The sequence below is a fragment of the Sphaeramia orbicularis genome, chromosome 13 (genome assembly GCF_902148855.1).
Source record: "Sphaeramia orbicularis chromosome 13, fSphaOr1.1, whole genome shotgun sequence".
NCBI classification, from domain to species: domain Eukaryota; kingdom Metazoa; phylum Chordata; class Actinopteri; order Kurtiformes; family Apogonidae; genus Sphaeramia; species Sphaeramia orbicularis.
Genome location: NC_043969.1, coordinates 46,041,971 through 46,062,396, shown reverse-complemented (window position 1 = coordinate 46,062,396; position 20,426 = coordinate 46,041,971). Strand labels below are relative to the sequence as shown.

The window sequence follows — 20,426 nt, the reverse complement described above, 5'->3', positions numbered from 1 at the left end:
TGTTGTTGAGTCTTTGGTTCTTTGAGTGTTTTTAAATGATACACACACAGAATGACTTTACACCTACAACAATAACAGCAAAATGTTAAATAATTCTAATCTATCCTCATATGTTCCTGATGTTTTGCTAACAAATCCACAAGGGCCATGGGTTGCAGACCCCTGACCTGAACTCTAATGTCCTTAATAGTGACAAAAACAGCTGAATGAAAGTGAAACTGATCTATATGCCCCTGAGAGCTTTCTTATGGTTTTTTTTGCAACACAGCATAAACCGGAAAAACAGGAAGAAAGTGGAGATGAAAGCTGCTGGCAGAGATACAGTGAGATTATGAAACGTGGATGGGAGGAGCAAAAGCCAGGTAAACACACCTGTGGGATGATGTGTGTGGTTCTACAGCTTGGGCATAGACAGTAGCAGAAGAAGCATATAGTTTCTTGTTGTATACGGTAAAGACTTGGTCATTAAGATGAAAAATCAAGAGGTGCTCAACGAGGAGGAGCTGAACGAAGACCAAGATGAGGTTGCTGCGTCGATGTTTCGAAGAGGAGGCTCAGAGACGAGTCCTATGTTTGCAGCATTCCGTATGGATTCCATCAGTTCAAAGCTTGGGTGGGTAACCTGGTCTAAAAGGCAAACAATTACACATCGTCAGCTTCCTGATAAAACCTGCTATGTGACTTTTGGCAACTTTAACAGGAGAAACAAAAAACTGTTTATATAACAGCAAACTGTGAAATATGACAAAAAAATGTCTGTTCCTTTAATGTTGGTACTTATGATGAAATGTAAACAACTTCTTACAGGAGACTGAAATTTTAAGCTATAATAGGGGAGATAGCAGGTTTTTATTCCCAACTAAAAATGTCACTTAGCAGGTTTTATGACATCTTCCTTTAAAGTATGGTGATTAGTTACTGAAGATGTCAACGGAAAAGTCAGTTCTACTGCAAAAATGCGCATTTTAGCTTTTAAAACTAATGCGATATTTGGACAGGTAAACAGACAGATGCTGATAAATGCTGAATTAAGAGTATTTCTTCTAAACTGTATTAACCCTGGGATACATTTCAGCCACTACACAAAGACTGATTATCCTGATCACACTGAAAGATTTACCAAGGAGAAACTCTTCAAGGCTGCATGTGAAGGAGATTCTTCTCAACTTGATGGACTACTTGACTACCTGAAAGCCAACAATAAGAAACTTACAAGCTCAGAATTCAAAGGCAAGTACAAAGAGAGATTTGTTTTACTGAACATCTATGACCTGATACTTCAACAAGTCAAAGTAACTTCATTTACTGGTTTGTGAAAGAGGAGAAAAGTACAATTTTGTGTTACTCTTGTATAGTACCTCTATTAGAAAACTTAAATATATAGAACTACAGATAATAATGAATGAAGTGACAAAACTGTGTAATTCTGCTTAACATTTCAGATGAATCAAATGGACAAACTGCTCTCCTGAAAGCTCTGCTGCACCTCAAAGATCAGAAAAATGACACCATTCCAGTCTTCCTGGACATAGCAGAGAAAACTGAAGATTTAGAGGCTTTTATCAATGCATCTTATAAAGGCTACTTCAACGGTATGTGAATTTCTGTCAGTGGGATAACTAACTGGGCTTCAAAAGCATCTGAGGGGGAAGGTCAGATGTCTTACAAGTATTTTGTAGTTGCATTTAATATTTTGTCCCATTATTTACATGCATTAAAAAACACAGTCTGCTCATATATACGATTGTTAAATAAATTCAGCTTCATTCTAAACTGTTGAACAAGATTACAATTGATATGGACCATTTGAAGGGGGTAGATGACTGTTTTTGTCGGAAAAACCACAGAAATATTAGACCTACAGGCAGGTGAAGGGTGAAGAGATTTTTGTATTTTAGAGGCATATTGTTTGACATTGCTTTAGCTGTCTCAGTGCACCTTACATTGGAAAAAAAGTAAGTATGGATGGTTGCCAAAGGCTTGAGGACAATCATTTTTGATCCTCAATAAATTATTTGTCAGTAAAAGTAATTAAAACCAAGTTACAATTTGTCTAAAAGATAGCAATATCTAGTTCTCTGACAGCAGCTTACATCCCTTTTCATATGCAATGTGATAAGGGCGATACTTCCACACATATAAACCTCAATTTTCTAGAGAGAGTGTAAAAGTATTTATGAGATGAAATGACAGGTTTGGGCATGTTGAAGCTGCAGAAATGTCTAAGCCAACAAAAGAGATAAAAAGTTTTGATACATGTAATTGTGTGAATTGCAAAATTTTCTTTTAAAATGCCAATCGTATGTGTGAGTGATGTGATTCAAAAAGGACCACATTTTACCTCTTGCCATCCAGGGCTTAAACTGTGACATTACATCCTGTTTCTCGGTTGATTTCTCTTGTATTGTCATTTCAGTCTGCTGCAGTTCTGTGTGCCTGAGACAAAAATGCATGTCGTTCATTCCATCACCTGTCATGTGATGACAAAAAGCAGAAGTGGATGAAGTTACAAGTCTTTACTCGTTCATGCAATTGCTAATGTTATTTCTGCCTGCACTGACAAGAAATTAGTTTCAGAGCTTGATGACAGACTTGGGGTGTATTCACAACTGCCTTGTTTGGTTCATTTAAAGCGAACCAGAGTTCGTTTGCTCCCTTGGTTCGCACCTTTTGGGCTGGTGTGAATAAAAACCACTGAACTCTGTTCCAGACCTAACAAGCAAACCGAGACCCAGCTGAAGAGGTGGTCTTGGCACGGTACCATACGAACCCTGGTGTGGTTTGTTTGACGTGTGAAAGCAGCCCAGACCCGATCCAACACAGCTGTTTTTTTTTTTTCTACTGTTGTTCTACTGGAAATGGTGCATTATTAGTTCATACTGGCACTGTAGAAAGACAGAGGTCAAAGCCAGTATCATTTTCGTTTATGTTCCCGGTAATTGAGCTTCCGTGGGGGTATGGGTTGGATTCAGTGCTTATGCAAAACAGTAACATGCGGACATTTCATTTTAAAACTCCAGTTAGATTTGTCTGTTGTGCTTGAAAAGAAAATAATAAACAACTTCATCACCCCCAGCAAACTTTACCTGTGTTAAGGAATTCTGTACCTGGCTAAACTTAACGGTGATATAGGATAGCTACACATAGGTAAGCAGTATGTAGCACTAATGCTTTTGGAGAACAGTCTTTTGATATACTAGCATAATTCCAACTTCATACCTGTTACGTCTTGCATGAGGAAGTGCAACAGTCACAACATGTTGTGCACACGAGCGCTGTCCTCCATAGTCGTCTTGCCCTGTGTTTTTGTCGTTGAGAAATGAATTCTACAATATTGTAAACCTGACGTTGCATCAAATGCTCTTGCTGCTCAAACATTTGTGCAAACATCTCCATCTGTAAAAACCATATCGCTATGACGATAACAAAAATGGCACAAAAAATTTCCATGATTCTCTCCTTTCACTTTGGACTTTGCGCTTTTCGCGCTCATTTCTGTCCAATGGCTGAACGACCTCAGCACACGTGGTTTTGTTTACAGATTTTGGTCCACTGACAAAAATGTACAATGTGAAAGCAAACCGCACCAAAATTTTAAAAAATAAAATAAAAATTTGGTCCGACCCAAAGCAAGTGAACTACTGGACTTTCCTGGTGTGAATACACCCTTAAAAACATGACTGATCATAACTCATACCACAATTCAGTCATATTTTATCTAAATGTGGTTCCCAGGTTTCACAGCAGAAGGGGAAGGATTTCACCTCCAGAGAATAGTGTTACGCTTCACAGTTAAATTTGATTTATGTAGTGCCAAATAACAGAAATTATAACACTTTACATTTAGAGCCAGTGTAGACCAGACTCAATAAGCCAATTCACAGACACCCAACAGAATCCTCCAGGAGCAGGCACTTGGTGACAGTGGCAAGGAAACACTTCCTGTTAACAGGCAGAAACCTCAAACAGATCCTGGCTCTTGGAGGATGGCTACCTGCCTTGGCTAGTTGGGGTTCTTTAATGCACTCCTGTAGTTTAGTTAGCTGATTGGTTTCGTCAGGTTTCATGGATACATACAATTGGTGTCAACAATGAAAATTGATGGGGTGCTTCCTTATCAAGTTACCTAAAGGAAGCATGTATAAGGTGAACCATACTGGTCCAAGAACCAAGCCTTGAGGAACTCCATGACTAACTGCGGTAGACTAAGAAGATTCATTATCAACCTTAATAAACTGAAAACAACCTGATAGGATTTAAACCACATTAATGCAGTTATTTCAATACCAACTGATTTTTCCAGTCGTTGCAGGAGGATGTGATGGTTGACAGTGTTGAATGCCGCACTAAGATCTAATAAGATGAGTATAGAAACAAGTACCTTAAGCAATTAGAAGGTCATTGTCAACTTTGACCTATGCTGTTTCTATGCTGTGATGTTCACAAAACCTGACTGAACATTTTCAAATAAACTGTTGGCTTGAAGGAGGTCACATAACTGGATGGCAGCTATTTTTCTCCAGAATCTTAGATAGTGAACTGAATTAAAAATGGCTGCAACTTCCTCTTCTTAGCCTGAGTCTTTAGGAATATGATTATTAAGGAGACTAAGAGGAGTAGCTTCATTTACGGTCATACTCATCACAAAGCCAGGTTTCTGTCAAATAGAATAAATCTATATGATAATCTGGGATAAATGCCATTTATTAGTACAACTTTACACGACAATGATCTGAAGTTCAGGAGGCCATATTTCATTTTTATGCTTTTGAACTGTGGTGCAGTATAACAGCAGTGGTGTTAATTTTATTAGGTTTTTGTGTAAACCTTTCTCTTTTTTTCAGATATGTTAGATTTTGATGGTTGGGGGACAAACAGTCTCTATGGAGTTTTCAGTAGGTAACTGCTTTGGAAGTACAGAAATGTGTAGGACTGTAGCTCTGTATCCCAGTTTCAACTCTGGGTCAAGGTTTTGGGTCATTAATAAACTTGGCCAGGTTTCTAGAAATGAGAGCAGCCCCATCCAAAGTGGGATGTATGCCATCTCTCCTAATCAGGCCAGGTTTTGTCGAAAATATCTGTTAATTATCAATAAAACTTATATTGTTTGCGGGACACCATCTGAACAGCTGGTGGTTTGAGTGATGACATGCAACTACACGTCATCACACAGTCTGACATTGTTTTAGCAAAAGGTACACATGGACTCAAAAGATTTTAGTGACCCATAGAAAAGGAGAGGAACAGGGGCAGAATTAAAGGAAACCAAGAGAAAAACACAAAGCATTTCCTTCAAGAGAGAAAATGTTGAGTTCTAAAAGGTTGTCATAGGATGATGAACAAAAAAACCTGACCCAAAACAAAACATAGAGAGGGAATCTACGGATGAAGGAAAACAAGGCCTCAGATTTCCTCTTTAAAGCAGAGACTACAGGAAGATTAAATGGGTAGCTGTGCATTCTCTGGTGACAACAACCAAACTGAGCAGGGAGTTGGCAACCTTCTCATATACCATCCCAGTTAGGTCAATAGCCTTCAGCTGTGGAGGAGCATAACAGCTGCACCTCATAGGCCCTAAACAGCACAGTGCAATCAGGTGGAATTAGGCTCTACTTTCAACAGCAGTGCAGCACATGCTGAATTATGTTTGTATGAGAAAAAAACAAGTGTAAAACTACAGCTCATGATTCCTACAGAGACAAGAAGAAGTCCTGAGGCTGGGTTCAAGACAAAACATGTTTGCACCTGGAGGTGATATTCATGTGTAACTAGATCGTAGGTGTTTGTCAAAATCAAATGTAGCGAGTGCTTACTTGTTTGTACAAAACACGGGTACAAAAACTCCTTTATATCTCTTTCTATCCAAGCACTGAATGCACACATTAGAAGATAGCCTTGCCCATTTAGTGACCCCCCCGACCCCATCCCCATCCCATTACCTCTTTTTATATTGTAATGGCAAAATTACTTATATCCATATATATTCATATATATTTTCATATATTTCATATATCATATAGGCTTCTAACTCTATTTCAGATATATTCATGTCACTGTGTATTATAGAGCAGTTTGGACCTCTTTTGTGTTGTGTCCAGAGTAAAAGGCCAAACCAACATTTCTCACAGGGGTCTTATCTCTAAGTTCCTGACACTAACCAAAACACTTTCCACACGTCATAATTTTCTCATGGGAGACAGAAGACTACAGGGTGATTTGTATTTTGGGGGGCAGACCGTCTCAGTCTTTGTCTGAGGGGTATCTCTTTCTATGGAGCTCCAAATAAAGGGATTTCTTTGACACTGAACGTTTGAACTTATCCTTCTTTATTATAGACGAATTAATAGAGTAATATTTTTTCCATAACAATATCTATCTAATATTTATTGAAACTGTACCTTGATTTGGAATGATTCCATTTTTAATGCACTGCCAGTATTTATATTTATTTACTATAACTGAACTATTTATTGCTTCTTGCGCAGATCTGCCTGTCTGTCTGTATTGTGCCTATTGTTGTGTAGTATGTGTGTGGTCCTGCTGCAAACAAATTGCCCGTTTGGGACAAAGAATAAAACTGACCTGAATTTGTGAACTTGGCGAGTGTGGTCTTAGTAAGAATGGCCCCTGAGAATGGACTTCCTAAGAATGCAAGTCTCTCTGTTATTGGAACTGTTCTGTACTTGTAAACTTTCCTCCCTGGTTCTGCTGTATTTCTACCATCCGCTCCCTAACATATTTCCGCAATCCACAACAACAGGTCATTTGATTGGATTTCAATACATTTGTACTATTTACATGTAATTTATGTTTTTGTTTTTTTTTTTTACATTTTATATATTCTTTGAAACTGGATAAACAAATTTTGTTGAATCCCATATCATGGTAATAATAATGATAGCATTTTCTCGCTGTTCCGCCTCTTGTGCATGTTCCAACATTGTGGCACATTGTCTTGTGACAGTCATCTTGTTACTCCCTCAGAGTTTAATCAAGGCTCAACATAGTTCTTGGGTTTAACAGCCATTTATTTGGACAATCGAATCTTGAGCTTGCCCAACAGTGATGATGCCCAAACAATGCCGTCAGAACTAAAGAAAATAAAATATTAAGACTTAAATTAACTTACAAAAATATAAAGATTTGACACAAGATGACGAAATGAATGCCCATTAAACAAAATAAAGTACACATATAAAATAATAGACTTAATTGGCTTCACGTAGCATTCACATGACTTATTAACAAAGAAAACTGACAAACTTTACCTCATTGGCCGCATAGACTCCAAAGGAATAAAACAGAGTTTCACAGCGTCTTCTTAAAAGATGTTTTAAATTTCTTAGCTCAGTTCTTATGAATTGTCCTTTTGCAGACCTTACAGGTTAGAACACGTCATGCATGATAGCCTCATGTGGCTCATGGAGTGTACTAATAATCTTATCCCCTGGGGGCAACGTGAACATGCGGAACAAACATTTTGGTTCCCCTCTTACCTCTATGTTTTTAAATCAAACAAATAAAATGTATTTTCTATGAATTTACCACATTTTGTGAATTATTTATTTATTGACTATTTAAATTAATTATTACAGTGAATGTGTAATGTTTTTTAAATTCTCTTGAAAATTATGAACTGAATATATGAGTGGTGCCTTGGACGGCAGCTACACATCTACTCAATAAAACATTTCTAAAGTAAGTTGTCACAGAAGCGGCCATTGCTTTCAAGAGTAGCGCAAAATGCATCTTGGGATATTTGCCGGCCAAGTCCACACAAGTCACCAACCAGTGCATCCTTGGTTTAAACTAGGAAACAAGAACATCATCTGGGAATTCCATCCAATCTTGGTTAGTGCAAACTTTTAAATGGAACAGTATTTGGGCCTTGACTGATGACATTTCACAAAACTGTGAGAACAGAAGAACAAACAAGAACACATATTGAGAAATGCCTCGTATTTTGCGTTACCCTTCAATCTTCTCTAGTTCCACCATCTTGCCCAAATTGATTACTTTAGATGTAAAACCGCCATAGTAGCCAATATCTCACAAACAAATGACTGACATCACAGTAGCCACGCATTCTCTTACACTGTCTGTACATTTCTAAAACCCTACTGACTTTCCTTTTATAACTCATGTCTCAGGTCAGACGGCTTTGCACATCGCTATTGAGAGGAGAAGCTTAGAACATGTGAAGCTGCTGGTGCAGAAAGAAGCAGACGTCCAAGCCAAAGCCAATGGGAAGTTCTTCCAGAGTGATGGACAACCAGGCTTTTATTTCGGTGGGAATACATCCATCAAATATCCAGATCCTAAAGTTCATTTCCCAGTTTTGGGCTACATCACAAAACAAAACATTGTGTATTTCTAACAGGAGAGCTTCCTCTGTCATTGGCTGCCTGCACCAACCAGCCTGAGGTCGTGTCCTTCCTCATGGACAACCCTTACAAAACAGCTGATGTGACCGATAAAGACTCCCAAGGAAACACCGTCCTGCACGCCTTGGTGATCTTAGCAGACAACAAAGAAGAAAACACAAAAATGATCACACAAATGTATGACGACATCCTTGTTCAACACTACAAACTTGAGAAAAAAAAAAAAGTCCAGCTGGACACGATTGAAAATAACCAGGGGTTGACTCCTCTGAAGTTGGCCGCCAAGCTTGGCAAGATCGGGGTAGGTCTGGTTTTCTACACTGTACTTTTTCACCTTGATCAGTGCCTTGTACCATTAAATTAAAGAGGTTACTTAAAAGTAAGATGCTAAATTTTACTTGAAACATCAACACCTGGGGGCAGCAGTGAACCACAAAGACACCACAGCTTTGTTAGAATTTATGTGGGGCCTTTTTTCCTCAATGAAAAGAGTATGAAGCTTGTTGTGATTCTGTTACAGCATCATCAGGTTTTCTTGTTCAACAGAATCGTAGCTGGTCAAAATAACATTGTCTTATTGTCTTCACACAGGGTTGTCTCCAAGTTTGTGGAGGCTTATTGTTGATCTAAGAAAATGTGATGATATTTGACTAAAAACTGTACATTTATTTTCAAGTATTTTGAACTAGTAACTCTATAGTCACCGGCAAACGTTTTTGGCTTTGACACAAATTTTGATTTCGCATACTTTTCTGATCCAGGTATTTTAATGTTTCTGACGTACACTGAAAAATAACTATAACTACACTAAAAGTTTTAAAGACTTTAATTGACATTTATGCAAAGAGTCAACTAGTGTCACTGCCAAACTCTTGGCCACAACTATAACTTTGGCTCACTACTCACTCTAGTGGTTTAAAGTGGTATTACAGCTGCCCTCAGCAATACAATACATTGACATCTTTGGTAACTTTATCAAAACTGTAAATTCTATTGGTAATTTCAAGTAATTTTGGAACACAAAGTATAAATATTACAAATAAGATGCAAGATAATCGTGTTAAATCTATCAGAAAGCATGAGAGATGAAGATGTTTGCATTACCATAAATGAAAATGATCTCCTGTTTGATGTCTTATGGATCAGCTGTTTAGACACATTATGCACCAAGAGTTTCTGGACAAAGAGACCAGGCCGCTGTCCATGAAGGTAGCCGAATGGGTCTATGGACCAGTTCAGTCCTCACTTTATAACATAGACTCCATTGACACTGACAAAGACAACTCTGTGCTGGAAATACTTGTTTACGGGAGGGAAATTCCAGTAAGAGATACATATCTGACTTCATAATATACATAATTTACAAAACAGTTGTTCTTTGTATACACAAAACCAATCAAAGATGTGGTTTTTCACCTCAGAATCGCACTGACATGCTTAAGATCGAGCCTCTCCACAGCCTTCTCAAGGATAAGTGGAACAGGTTTGCTGGCAAGTTGTTCTTCACACATTTCCTGATTTATGTTGCTTACCTGGCCATCTTCACCGGTGTGGCCATCTACAGAAAGGCAGAACTGGTGAGACACAGAAGTGAACAAAAAAGAAAACACAATCTCACATGCTTTGAAATGATCTGATGATCTGATGGCTTACAGCCGCCGTATCCCATCAAAGATGTCTATGACTATCTGCGCAGCATCGGCGAACTCATCTGTGTCATCGGAGCCGTATGGTTTCTATGTAAAGGGGTGAGAAAGCCTTTTATGGTCCAGTACTTACTGAAAGAGGAAAATGCAGCAGTTTCTGATTAGTCTCTATGTTTCCACAGGTGTACGATTTAAAGAGGAATCGTCCAAAGTTCAATACTCTTTACATAAGTGGATTCTCTGACATTATGTTGTAAGTAAATTAATTAATACCACAGATACCCCATGGGTCTATCATTGCAAAATATCCCAACTTAATTGTTTTGTATTGTCTTCCCTTTCCTCCAGTTTCTTTCAGGGACTGCTTCTTCTGATCGCGGCCATCTTGTACATTTGTGGGGTTACAGAATACCTTGGACTGCTGGTGATCTCTCAAGCTCTGGCCTGGGTTAATATTCTTTACTTCACAAGAGGAAATAAACAACTGGGTATTTACAACGTCATGGTGCAAAGAGTAAGGATGAATTTACTTGAAACGTGCACATTGTAAGAAATACGTCACTTATCCACTGCCGGTATCAGCTCGACTTCCCTTGATCTGACATGGCTTGGCTTGGTTTGACCAACAACATATTGCATTTCTATTGCAGGTATAGTGCTTCCTCACCATGGTGTGTTGTCAGAGTAACACAGGGCGAACTATTGGGATGCCATCTTCAGTATCAAGTGAGGCAGTTGTAGAGGGCGATCAAAGATGGAACTGTCTGTTGTAATTTCTGAAATAAGATATTTTTAAGATTCAGATTTTTTTTTGTTTTTTCTAGATTAGAAAGTAGTTGTTTACGCTTCATATCAGTCATCTAAATTTCCACCAATGTTCTGGGCATTTCCTGTTAACTTTGCTTGTCTCATATCGTGATGTGATGACACACATATGCACTGATACAGTATTGACTCTGTATTGAAAATCTGTGATCTGTTTGATTTTACATGTTTAGAATAGCTTTGGCTCATTTGGAGATGGCAATATTAGAAATAGGACCAAGTTGAGGCTGATACCGGCAGTGAAAAAGCCACATTAGAGGAATCCATTATCAGAAATAAATTTAAGAAACATAACCATATCACTGGAGACTGATCTCATGATATCATGTATGTCACACCAGTTGTTATGGCATTTGGCGTGCTATACATACGCATTTTCAACCTTTCACGTTATTCAGTGCCATTTGATCGTGTGTTGATTTACGCCAAGATTTCCGGTTCGCTTAACCCTAACGCTCAGTGTGTGGTATTTGATGCATCAATTCAGGTTGGACAGGGGACTTATAGCCTAACGCCGTGAACATAAACACGGAAAGCTTATAATGAGGTAGAAGTAACACACCAGTGGCATGTATATTTACGCAAGTCATGATATTATTGATCATTGTGAAAATCCTTGTGGCACTTCAAAGACTGTCAGATTTGAGCAATTTTTTAAAGCTAATCTTAGGGATTTTAGGGCTAATATATGCAAATAGACTATTTGATTAATGCAGCTCACTTGCCTGCTGAATCCAGGTTTCTCAGCTATTTTTTGGTACCTCACCTGTAAGTCTGGTCATAACTTATCCTATCAAAGCCCCTGATGACTTTAATATGCAACTATTTCATGAAATTTACCATTGTTCTACTTCCATAAGCTAGCTGTAGCATTAGCCATCACATCACCCTCTGTGCTATTGTCCAATTATAGTCAGAAAACCAAGATGGCAACAGATAAAAGAACAGCTTCAGGCTTCAAAGACTTTGGAGGCTTCTTCCATGTTTATGTAGATTATATTTAGTACAGTTCATTGTTTAGATGTTGTCTCTTGGTTAAAACAAGACATTCAGGATCAAGTTTTACGGTGGCCCAGAGGTGCAACAGGCCAAAAAATTATCCACTAGACGAAAAAATTATCTACTACAAGAAAAAAAAAAAGAGAACAGCCTAAAAAAAGTATCCACTATAAGAAAAAAACGAGAACAGCCTAAAAAAATTATCCACTAGATGAAAAAAATTATCTACTACAAGAAAAAAAAAAGAGAACAGCCTAAAAAAATTATCCACTAGATGAAAAAAATTATCTACTACAAGAAAAAAAAGAGAACAGCCCAAAAAAATTATCCACTATAAGAAAAAGAAAGAGAACAGCCTAAAAAAATTATCCACCAGATGAAAAAAATTATCTACTACAAGAAAAAAAAAAGAGAACAGCCCAAAAAAAAATTATCCACTGTAAGAAAAAAAGAGAGAACAGCCTAAAATAAATTATCCACTAGATGAAAAAAAAAATCCCCTATAAGAAAAAAAGAGACCAGCCAAAAAAAATTATCCACTGTAAGGAAAAAAAAAGAGAACAGCCTAAAATAAATTATCCACTAGATGAAAAAAAAAAATCCCCTATAAGAAAAAAAGAGACCAGCCAAAAAAAATTATCCACTGTAAGGAAAAAAAAAAGAGAACAGCCTAAAATAAATTATCCACTAGATGAAAAAAAAATCCCCTATAAGAAAAAAAAAGAGACCAGCCAAAAAAATTATCCACTAAAAGAAAAAAAAAGAGAACAGGCAAAAAAAATATCTACTAGCCCAAAAAATTATTCACTATAAGAAAAAAAAAAAGAACAGGTGAAAAAATTTATCTACTATGAGAAAAAAAGAGAGCAGCCCAAAAAAATATCCACTATAAGAAAAAAAAAAAAACATCATCCACCTTTTCAATTACGGGGGCGCTGTTTACCCGAAAGGTGTCTTGCTTTAAAATTAAGACCACCACAAAAAATAAAAGGATAGGCTGAAAAATTTTAAGGCTTTCGGCTAATGTGGCTAATGCTAAGGAAGTACCCCACCGGAAGTGGAGGTCGTGCGCTAAAAAATAAAGTTATTTTAAAATATAGATATTTCCATTAATATAGTTTGCAAAGCAGTTAAATTATTAAATACGGTTCCAGTGTCTGCTCAAGGTTAGGCATGGGCGTTAAATGGTTAAGGTTAGGGTTAGGGTATGGTTGGGGTTAGTTTTCAGTGGTAAATGGCCCTTGTGTGCACTGTGTGAAGGTTCGTTGCTAAGCTAATGCTAACGCGAAAAGTTGACGGCAACTTTGTGTTATTTTATTTTGAGAGGAGGAGAGGAGGAGCTTCCTGTGGAGCTCCACTATCATGGCATTGCCCATTTGTTTGCAGGTAGACCTCTCCTCCTCAACTCAAACGGAGTGTCTTCACTAACACTAGATCAAGAAGGACATTTTGTGGAGATAAAGATGTGTGCCGTGGTACCGCAGTGCCTCGGCACCTGGCAACGAGCTGAGCTGTGGTACCGAGCCATGGTACGCGGTGCCGTGCTGGGGTACCTGGCACCGAGCCGTGGTACCGCGGTACGTCGCGGCACCAGCCGAGGTGCCACGGCACCTCGCGGCATCAACCGTGGTGCCGCACCAGCCGAGGTGCCACGGCACCAGGTGTCGGTGCCGCAATATGCACTCGCTGTCTCTCAACAAATGGGCGATGCCATGATAGTGGAGCTCCACAGGAAGCTCCTCTTCTCCTCCTCTCAAAATAAAATAATTTTAGAACTTCTTGTAGCGAATATTCATCAAAAATGATATTGAATGTCAGGCAGTTGAACAATTCAACACCGTAATCACACAATTGTTTACTCGCACTGGTAGTTCACAAAGTTGCCGTCAACTTTTCGCGTTAGCATTAGCTTAGCAACGAACCTTCACACAGTGCACACAAGGGCCATTTACCACTGAAAACTAACCCCAACCATACCCTAACCCTAACCTTAACCATTTAACGCCCATGCCTAACCTTGAGCAGACACTGGAACCGTGTTTAATAATTTAACTGCTTTGCAAACTATATTAATGGAAATATCTATATTTTAAAATAACTTTATTTTTTAGCGCACGACCTCCACTTCCGGTGGGGTACTTTCTTAGCATTAGCCACATTAGCCGAAAGTCTTAAAATTTTTCAGCCTATCCTTTTATTTTTTGTGGTGGCCTTAATTTTAAAGCAAGGCACCTTTCGGGTAAACAGCGCCCCCGTAATTGAAAAGGTGGATGATGTTTTTTTTTTCTTATAGTGGATATTTTTTTGGGCTGCTCTCTTTTTTTTTCTCATAGTAGATAATTTTTTTCACCTGTTCTTTTTTTTTCTTATAGTGAATAATTTTTTGGGCTAGTAGATAATTTATTTTTTTTGCCTGTTCTCTTTTTTTTTTCTTTTAGTGGATAATTTTTTTGGCTGGTCTCTTTTCTTTCTTATAGGGGATTTTTTTTTTCATCTAGTGGATAATTTTTTTTTGGCTGTTCTCTTTTTTTTTCTTATAGTGGATAATTTTTTTAGGCTGTTCTCTTTTTTTCTTGCAGTAGATAATTTTTTCATCTAGTGGATAATTTATTTTAGGCTGTTCTCTCTTTTTTTTCCTTATAGTGGATAAATTTTTTGGGCTGTTTTTCTCTTTTTTTTTCTTGTAGTAGATAATTTTTTTCATCTCGTGGATATTTTTTTAGGCTGTTCTCTTTTTTTTTCTTGTAGTAGATAATTTTTTTCATCTCTTGGATAATTTTTTTAGGCTGTTCTCTTTTTTTTCTTGTAGTAGATAATTTTTTTCATCTAGTGGATAATTTTTTTAGGCTGTTCTCTTTTTTTTCTTGTAGTAGATCATTTTTTTTCGTCTAGTGGATAATTTTTTGGCCTGTTGCACCTCTGGGCCACCGTAAAGTTTTCTCTTTGGGGAACCATTCATAACAACTTTGACTATATCATCAGCCATTAACTTCACTAAACTGTCAGTTGAGGTGTGGAAGAGCAAACATGAGGCCATTTTTAGACCATTCTAAATGTAGACAGCACCCTCTGTTGGAATCAAGTTAAATAACAGGACAGATTTTTTTCCCCCTTGACCTTCACATAGTCCTATCTTTCTATGATGTTTTTTCCAAGTCATTTTGTTTGTTTGAGGATGTGTTAGGATGGAGAGAGATGAATAAGATGAGTGTGATTAGAGAATGATGAATACTCCAGAATGATGTTGGTTTGACCTGAACTTACAGTATTTCTAACTGTGGAGAAATCTCTGGCTATTGAGTTTACCGCAATCTGCAACCTCACCCCTAGATGCCACTGTTCCCTCATAATGTAGCTTTAAGTTAAATTCATCTCTTTTCCAGATGATCCTGGGAGACATCTTCAACTTTTTGTTTGTGTATGCTGTGTTCCTTTTTGGATTTACTACAGGTAAGTGCTGTGAATCATAGTTAAAGGTGGGGTCTGAGATGTTTTCCTGGAGCATTTTTTACTATATTGCTTAAAATCCCCTTCACACCCCGATTACAACTAATTAATTAAATGCTCTAACACAAAAATTAAAAAAAAACAAAAAATCACCTGTGGAACGGACAGGACTGAAAAAACACTATCCAATTATTTTGAGCGCCCACTCGAAATGACTGAATGGTGACATGTCCATCACACTCAACTGCCATTCACCCCTCCCCCCTTCTCCCCACTTTGCATACCCATCTTTGAGCATGAATCATGTGTTCTCAGAGGCTTGAAGTGTTTGTTCAGGAAGCGAAGCCAGAGCTTGGCTAAATTAGCTATATTAGGATGGAATGTTCACCTGCAAACTGTTTAGTCACTAACATAAATCAGTAGGAAATGTAACGTTAGTCACATAGATCAGAGCTGGGGCTGTTCTGGAAAAGATGGGGGGGGGTTGGAGGAGACTGAATGAGGTATGCATGGATCCGTGAGCTGGAGCCTCAGCCGGGGTCGGAGCTGGGGCTGAGGCCGTAGCCGGCATCGGATCCTGAATTGGGGCCGTACGGGGACGGAGCCTGGGACGGAGCCTGGGACGGAGCCTGGGACGGAGCAGAGCCTCAGCTGGTGAATTGTTGCTGTGCAGCACTTGTGAACCCTCGGGAACAAGCATTGCGCATGCCAGTACTCTGGAGGCGTGGCTTCGGGGGGACGTCTGAAGAAAGGGGTTTGGACTTTTGAACTAAGTATTTTCAAAATGTAGCTTGCTCGAACCGTTTTTCTAAGATCTCGGACCCCACCTTTAAACATTTACCAAATGAAAACCTTCTGATTCAGTTCTTCTTCCTTTTTGTGGCTATTCTTGTTTGTATTGAAGATAAGTCACCAGTGCAGAACAACTAACTCTCAGTCAACCGGCCTACAATGACTTTAGTTTTACAGTGCTAGAGATGTTCCAGTTTTGGCCCACAGGCCATATATTTGACACTCCTGCTTTTACACATGTAAAATAGAAACTAAAATATGTCTCTCACTCTGTTCATCCTCTTCTCCACAGCTATCATGGCTCTAATGAAAAACACAGTAGATCCACTCTCCAACATCACTCCTGCAGGCTACATAAGTGACGTTTTTTGTAACAAACAGTCCTACACCAACATTTGTTTCACAATTATGGAACTGTCCAAGTTCACCATTGGAATGGGAAATCTAGAGTTTGCCGACAAGGTCCATCACAAGGAAGTTTTCTACATTCTTCTCATCACATATATCATACTCACCTACATCCTGCTGCTCAACATGCTCATAGCTTTAATGGGAAACACTGTGGAAACCACATCCAGTGAGACCGAAAAAATCTGGAACCTGCAGGTGAGAAGTCATTGGAGTCTGTAAACCTAGGCCAGCCCAGAGGTGGTGTCCATGATTCCATAACATGTTAAATAGTCGGTGAAAACTACTGGAGAGGCTTTTAATGTCGCTCACATTAATAGTAGACAAACAAACCCTCGAGGACACAGGGTGTATATTTATTTTTATATCAGTGTTTTTTATTATCTATGATGGAATCTGTAAGTCTGACAGCAGATATATTTTTAGGTAGTGTTGTAATTTTTCTTTTCTGAGGCTAAAAACTGCTCATGGCTGAACGTTAATGAGCTTTTTACTTTCCATAGAGAGAATATAAGTGGATGAACCAGAACTTACTGTAAACACCAACCACATCCACTAACTGTGTCATAGCAAATAGAGGCAGCATGGTGAATTATGGTTAGCACTTCTGTCTCACTGCTAGATGATTCCACATTAGATTCTCAGCCGGACTAGAGCCTAATTAATTCTCCTGTCGGTGTCCCAGACCACAGTGATGATGAACATGTGGAGTTTGTCCCCTAGCAGGTTCGATAGCAGCTCACCTCTCCTAATGTGTGCTAGATGCTAAGGCTAATTGCAAATGCTAATTGCTAATAGTAGGTAATGTGTTTGTATTAGGATAGATAAAATGCAGTTGAGTTTTCCTTAATATTCAACAGCTCCCTAATCATGTGTTTCATAACAGTACACATATACGAAAACAGTCATAACAGCCACCTGAGCTAATTAGCAGGCTACATATTAATGTAAATATCCGCTAGTACAGCTACTGTGGTTTTTCTAATGGATCATAAGTAAACATGACAGAATCCCCTGAGAGTTTTGTTAGTGTAACTCCTTAAATACAACTGCAGCAGGTTTGAGTAAGTCTTTTCAATAAACTAGAGCTGTGAATGTCTAACCCCACCACTAGTATAAAAAAAAAAAAATAGATGGTACACCTGTCAATCACAGAGACTATACCCTTAATTATGCAGGACTTCAAGTTGGGTGAATTAACCCTTTCATGCATGAATTATGAGAACCTTAGTCAAGATTTTTTTTCTGGAGTGTTTTTATACCTCCTTAGGCATAAAAAAAAAAAAAATTGCGATCGAGTTTCTTTTTTCATGGAGTTACAAAAATGTCCATGCATTTAATTTTTTAAGTAAAGAAATATGTATTTAAAACCCAATATCAGAAAGTGAAATGAAAACAATGAAATAAAAACATTTTTAAGGCTGCTAATTTGATGTTTTCTCACATTTTAACATACTCTAATGCTAGTTATTACCTCATATAATATGCAAAAAACAACTCTTTTTGTCTAACGAATAACAACTGATTTACACTTAAACATGTTACTGCAGATCAGGTTTATCAAGAACATCTAAGTTATAGTAATGGTATGAATTGCAGTGTATTATGGGATGTTGCATAAGTGTCCACTGTGTTGGCTCATATGGAACTAAAACAACAAAACCTATGAATATACAAGAGAACAGCTGGAGAAGAACTGTCCACTGTAGTGACCACAGTGCATGAAAGGGTTAAATATACATTCACCCCAGATACAACTGACATTTTTCAAGGCTGTAAATGTGTTTATTTCTGCTGTAAAGCTATTCTGGACTCCCATTTGGAACCAGCCTTTAGTAGACATTTAAAAAAACGGCAGAATTACATACTTTATCAATCAGTTTCCCTTTGTAGCCTCAGAGGTTAAACCACTTGACTGCACTATGAAACAAATGTTATGGGTTACCTACTATTTTCAGGCAAATATTACATCATACAATCTGTAGACCAGTGTTTCTCAAAAGGGGCGGTACTGCTGCCCAGGGGGTGTTGGGACACCGTCAGGGGGTGTTTGGAAGGAGAAAGCTGAGAGGGGGGTGCTGAGACTGAAATGGGGGTTGTTAATCTGTATAAGTATCAATATCAAGCAGTATGTTATGTCAGTGGTGAATTTCCGTGTGCCGCCCCCCCCCCCCCCCACACACACACACACACACACACACACACACACTCCCCAGTCGCAAGGGGGGCACTATCTATGCAACATATATAAGCTCCGACAGACCAAACCCCCCCACCCCACAACTTGTTAATGTTTTTACTCATTATTTATTATTACCGCCGCCAAGGAGGTTATGTTTTTGCCAGGGTTTGTTTGTTTGTTTCTTTGTTTGTCTGTTTGTCTGTCCGTTAGTGTGCAACATAACTCAAAAAGTTAAGGACAGATTTGGATGAAATTTTCAGGGTTTGTTGGAAATGGGAAAAGGAAGAAATGATTAAATTTTGGTGGTGATCGGGGGTGGGGGGGCCCACAGGGGGGGCCACTGATCAGCCTTGGCGGAGGTCTGCGCTCTCCGAGTGCTTCTAGTTATGGATTGTATATCATTTTGTTTGTTGAGATTTAAATAGGAGTTTTACCTCCCCTTTAGCTGAATTCAAAGTTAGTTTTTAAATGACTTTGATAAACCCTCCAACTTCTGGATTGAGTTCACATGCACATTATCTGTTTCTGTGTATGCATATGTGTGTATATATGAAAATCCTCAGAGGTGTCTTACTATTCTGGACATGGAGCAAAGTATGCTGAGGTGCCTGAAGAATAAAGTGTGTCCTGAGAAGCCTGGAGAGTCAAAAATAGTGAGTGTTAAAGGAAAAGATGGCAAGGAACATCGATTTTTAAGGCAAGTCCTTTGGATATGTCCTCTAAAAAACTGAATACAACACTGGTCACATCTCCAAAAGAATATAGTTCTGTTTTTTGTTTGTTTTGTTTTTTTTACCCATTTTTACACAAAAAAAACATTATAACTCATGAAGTGCTTAGTATAGGGCTCTGATTTTGAGGCATTTCATTTTAAAATGACTAATAGTAATAATAATAATTTGTGTGAACTGTGCCATGATGTGATGGTTTTATGAAGTTCTGTTCGATGATAAATAAATCTTGATAAATGAGTCTTATTTGTCTTCAGGGTGGAAGAGATGAACTGGACCGAGTGGAGATCTGACCTCTGCATCTTCCAGAAAGAAGATCCAGAGAATCACATGAGGAACCCACCACTACCCCGGGTTCTGTACCAGAACCAGATCACAGGTAGAAAAACCATACCACACACCATCAGCTGACGTGAATTCATTGCACATACATCACTAATATGATGCTGTTTCTTCTGTTTTTAGGGAATCTGGGGAATCGAATAGATCACATCATTAACAGATTTCGTAACAGTGCCAGACGTCGCCCACCACAACCACCCAGCATCCCCTAGGTCCATCACAATCGGGGCGTAGAATTGCGTAGGGACACTAGGGACACGTCCCTATCAATATCCAGCCACTACTGTGTTGTCCCTACCAATACAACCACTGTCCGTAGTGTTTAGTCAAAGATTATGGCACACAAAGGGTTAACAGTCGGTCTCTGCTAGAAGTCCCGCCTCTAATGTAAATATCGCTCTCCGATTGGCTCTCTGGTTTTGCTAATGTACATGTGATTGGCCGTCCCCACTGTCACTCCATCTACTTGTAAAAGGAACCTGCCAGTTGGACCGTTAACGTAAGTTTTTGATATGTTTGGCATTTGTTCTGCCTGAGTCGCATCAGCTAGACGGATTTGAATATTAGTGGTGTCATTTACATGTACATCTGTATATGTGTTTGTTTGCATGTGCAAGGGTAGTTCAAGGGTCTAGAACTGTAGAGGCTCAACAATACAGATATAGAATAA

At 38.5% G+C, this 20,426-nt stretch overlaps 1 protein-coding gene across 1 annotated transcript; it reads left to right on the top strand.

The window, feature by feature from the left end:
* Positions 1-383: 383 nt before the first annotated feature.
* LOC115432040 (transient receptor potential cation channel subfamily V member 1-like) lies at positions 384-20,108 on the top strand. The gene is made up of 15 exons (XM_030152811.1): positions 384-613; positions 1,076-1,230; positions 1,443-1,592; positions 8,151-8,288; positions 8,381-8,685; positions 9,531-9,707; positions 9,806-9,961; positions 10,040-10,132; positions 10,213-10,283; positions 10,379-10,544; positions 15,238-15,304; positions 16,386-16,699; positions 19,247-19,380; positions 19,672-19,793; positions 19,880-20,108. Exons 1-15 carry the CDS (start codon positions 471-473, stop codon positions 19,966-19,968), a joined length of 2,280 nt encoding a protein of 759 aa, XP_030008671.1. The 5' UTR covers positions 384-470; the 3' UTR covers positions 19,969-20,108.
* The last annotated feature ends 318 nt before the right edge of the window (positions 20,109-20,426 follow it).

Bases quoted from the DNA above. Each gene is read 5' to 3' on its own strand.
- LOC115432040 (XM_030152811.1), top strand. From the start codon at position 471: ATGAAAAATCAAGAGGTGCTCAACGAGGAGGAGCTGAACGAAGACCAA. The intron at 1,231-1,442 runs GCAAGTACAAAG...TTAACATTTCAG, and splicing joins TACAAGCTCAGAATTCAAAG to ATGAATCAAATGGACAAACT. The intron at 19,381-19,671 runs GCAAGTCCTTTG...ATTTGTCTTCAG, and splicing joins AAGGAACATCGATTTTTAAG to GGTGGAAGAGATGAACTGGA.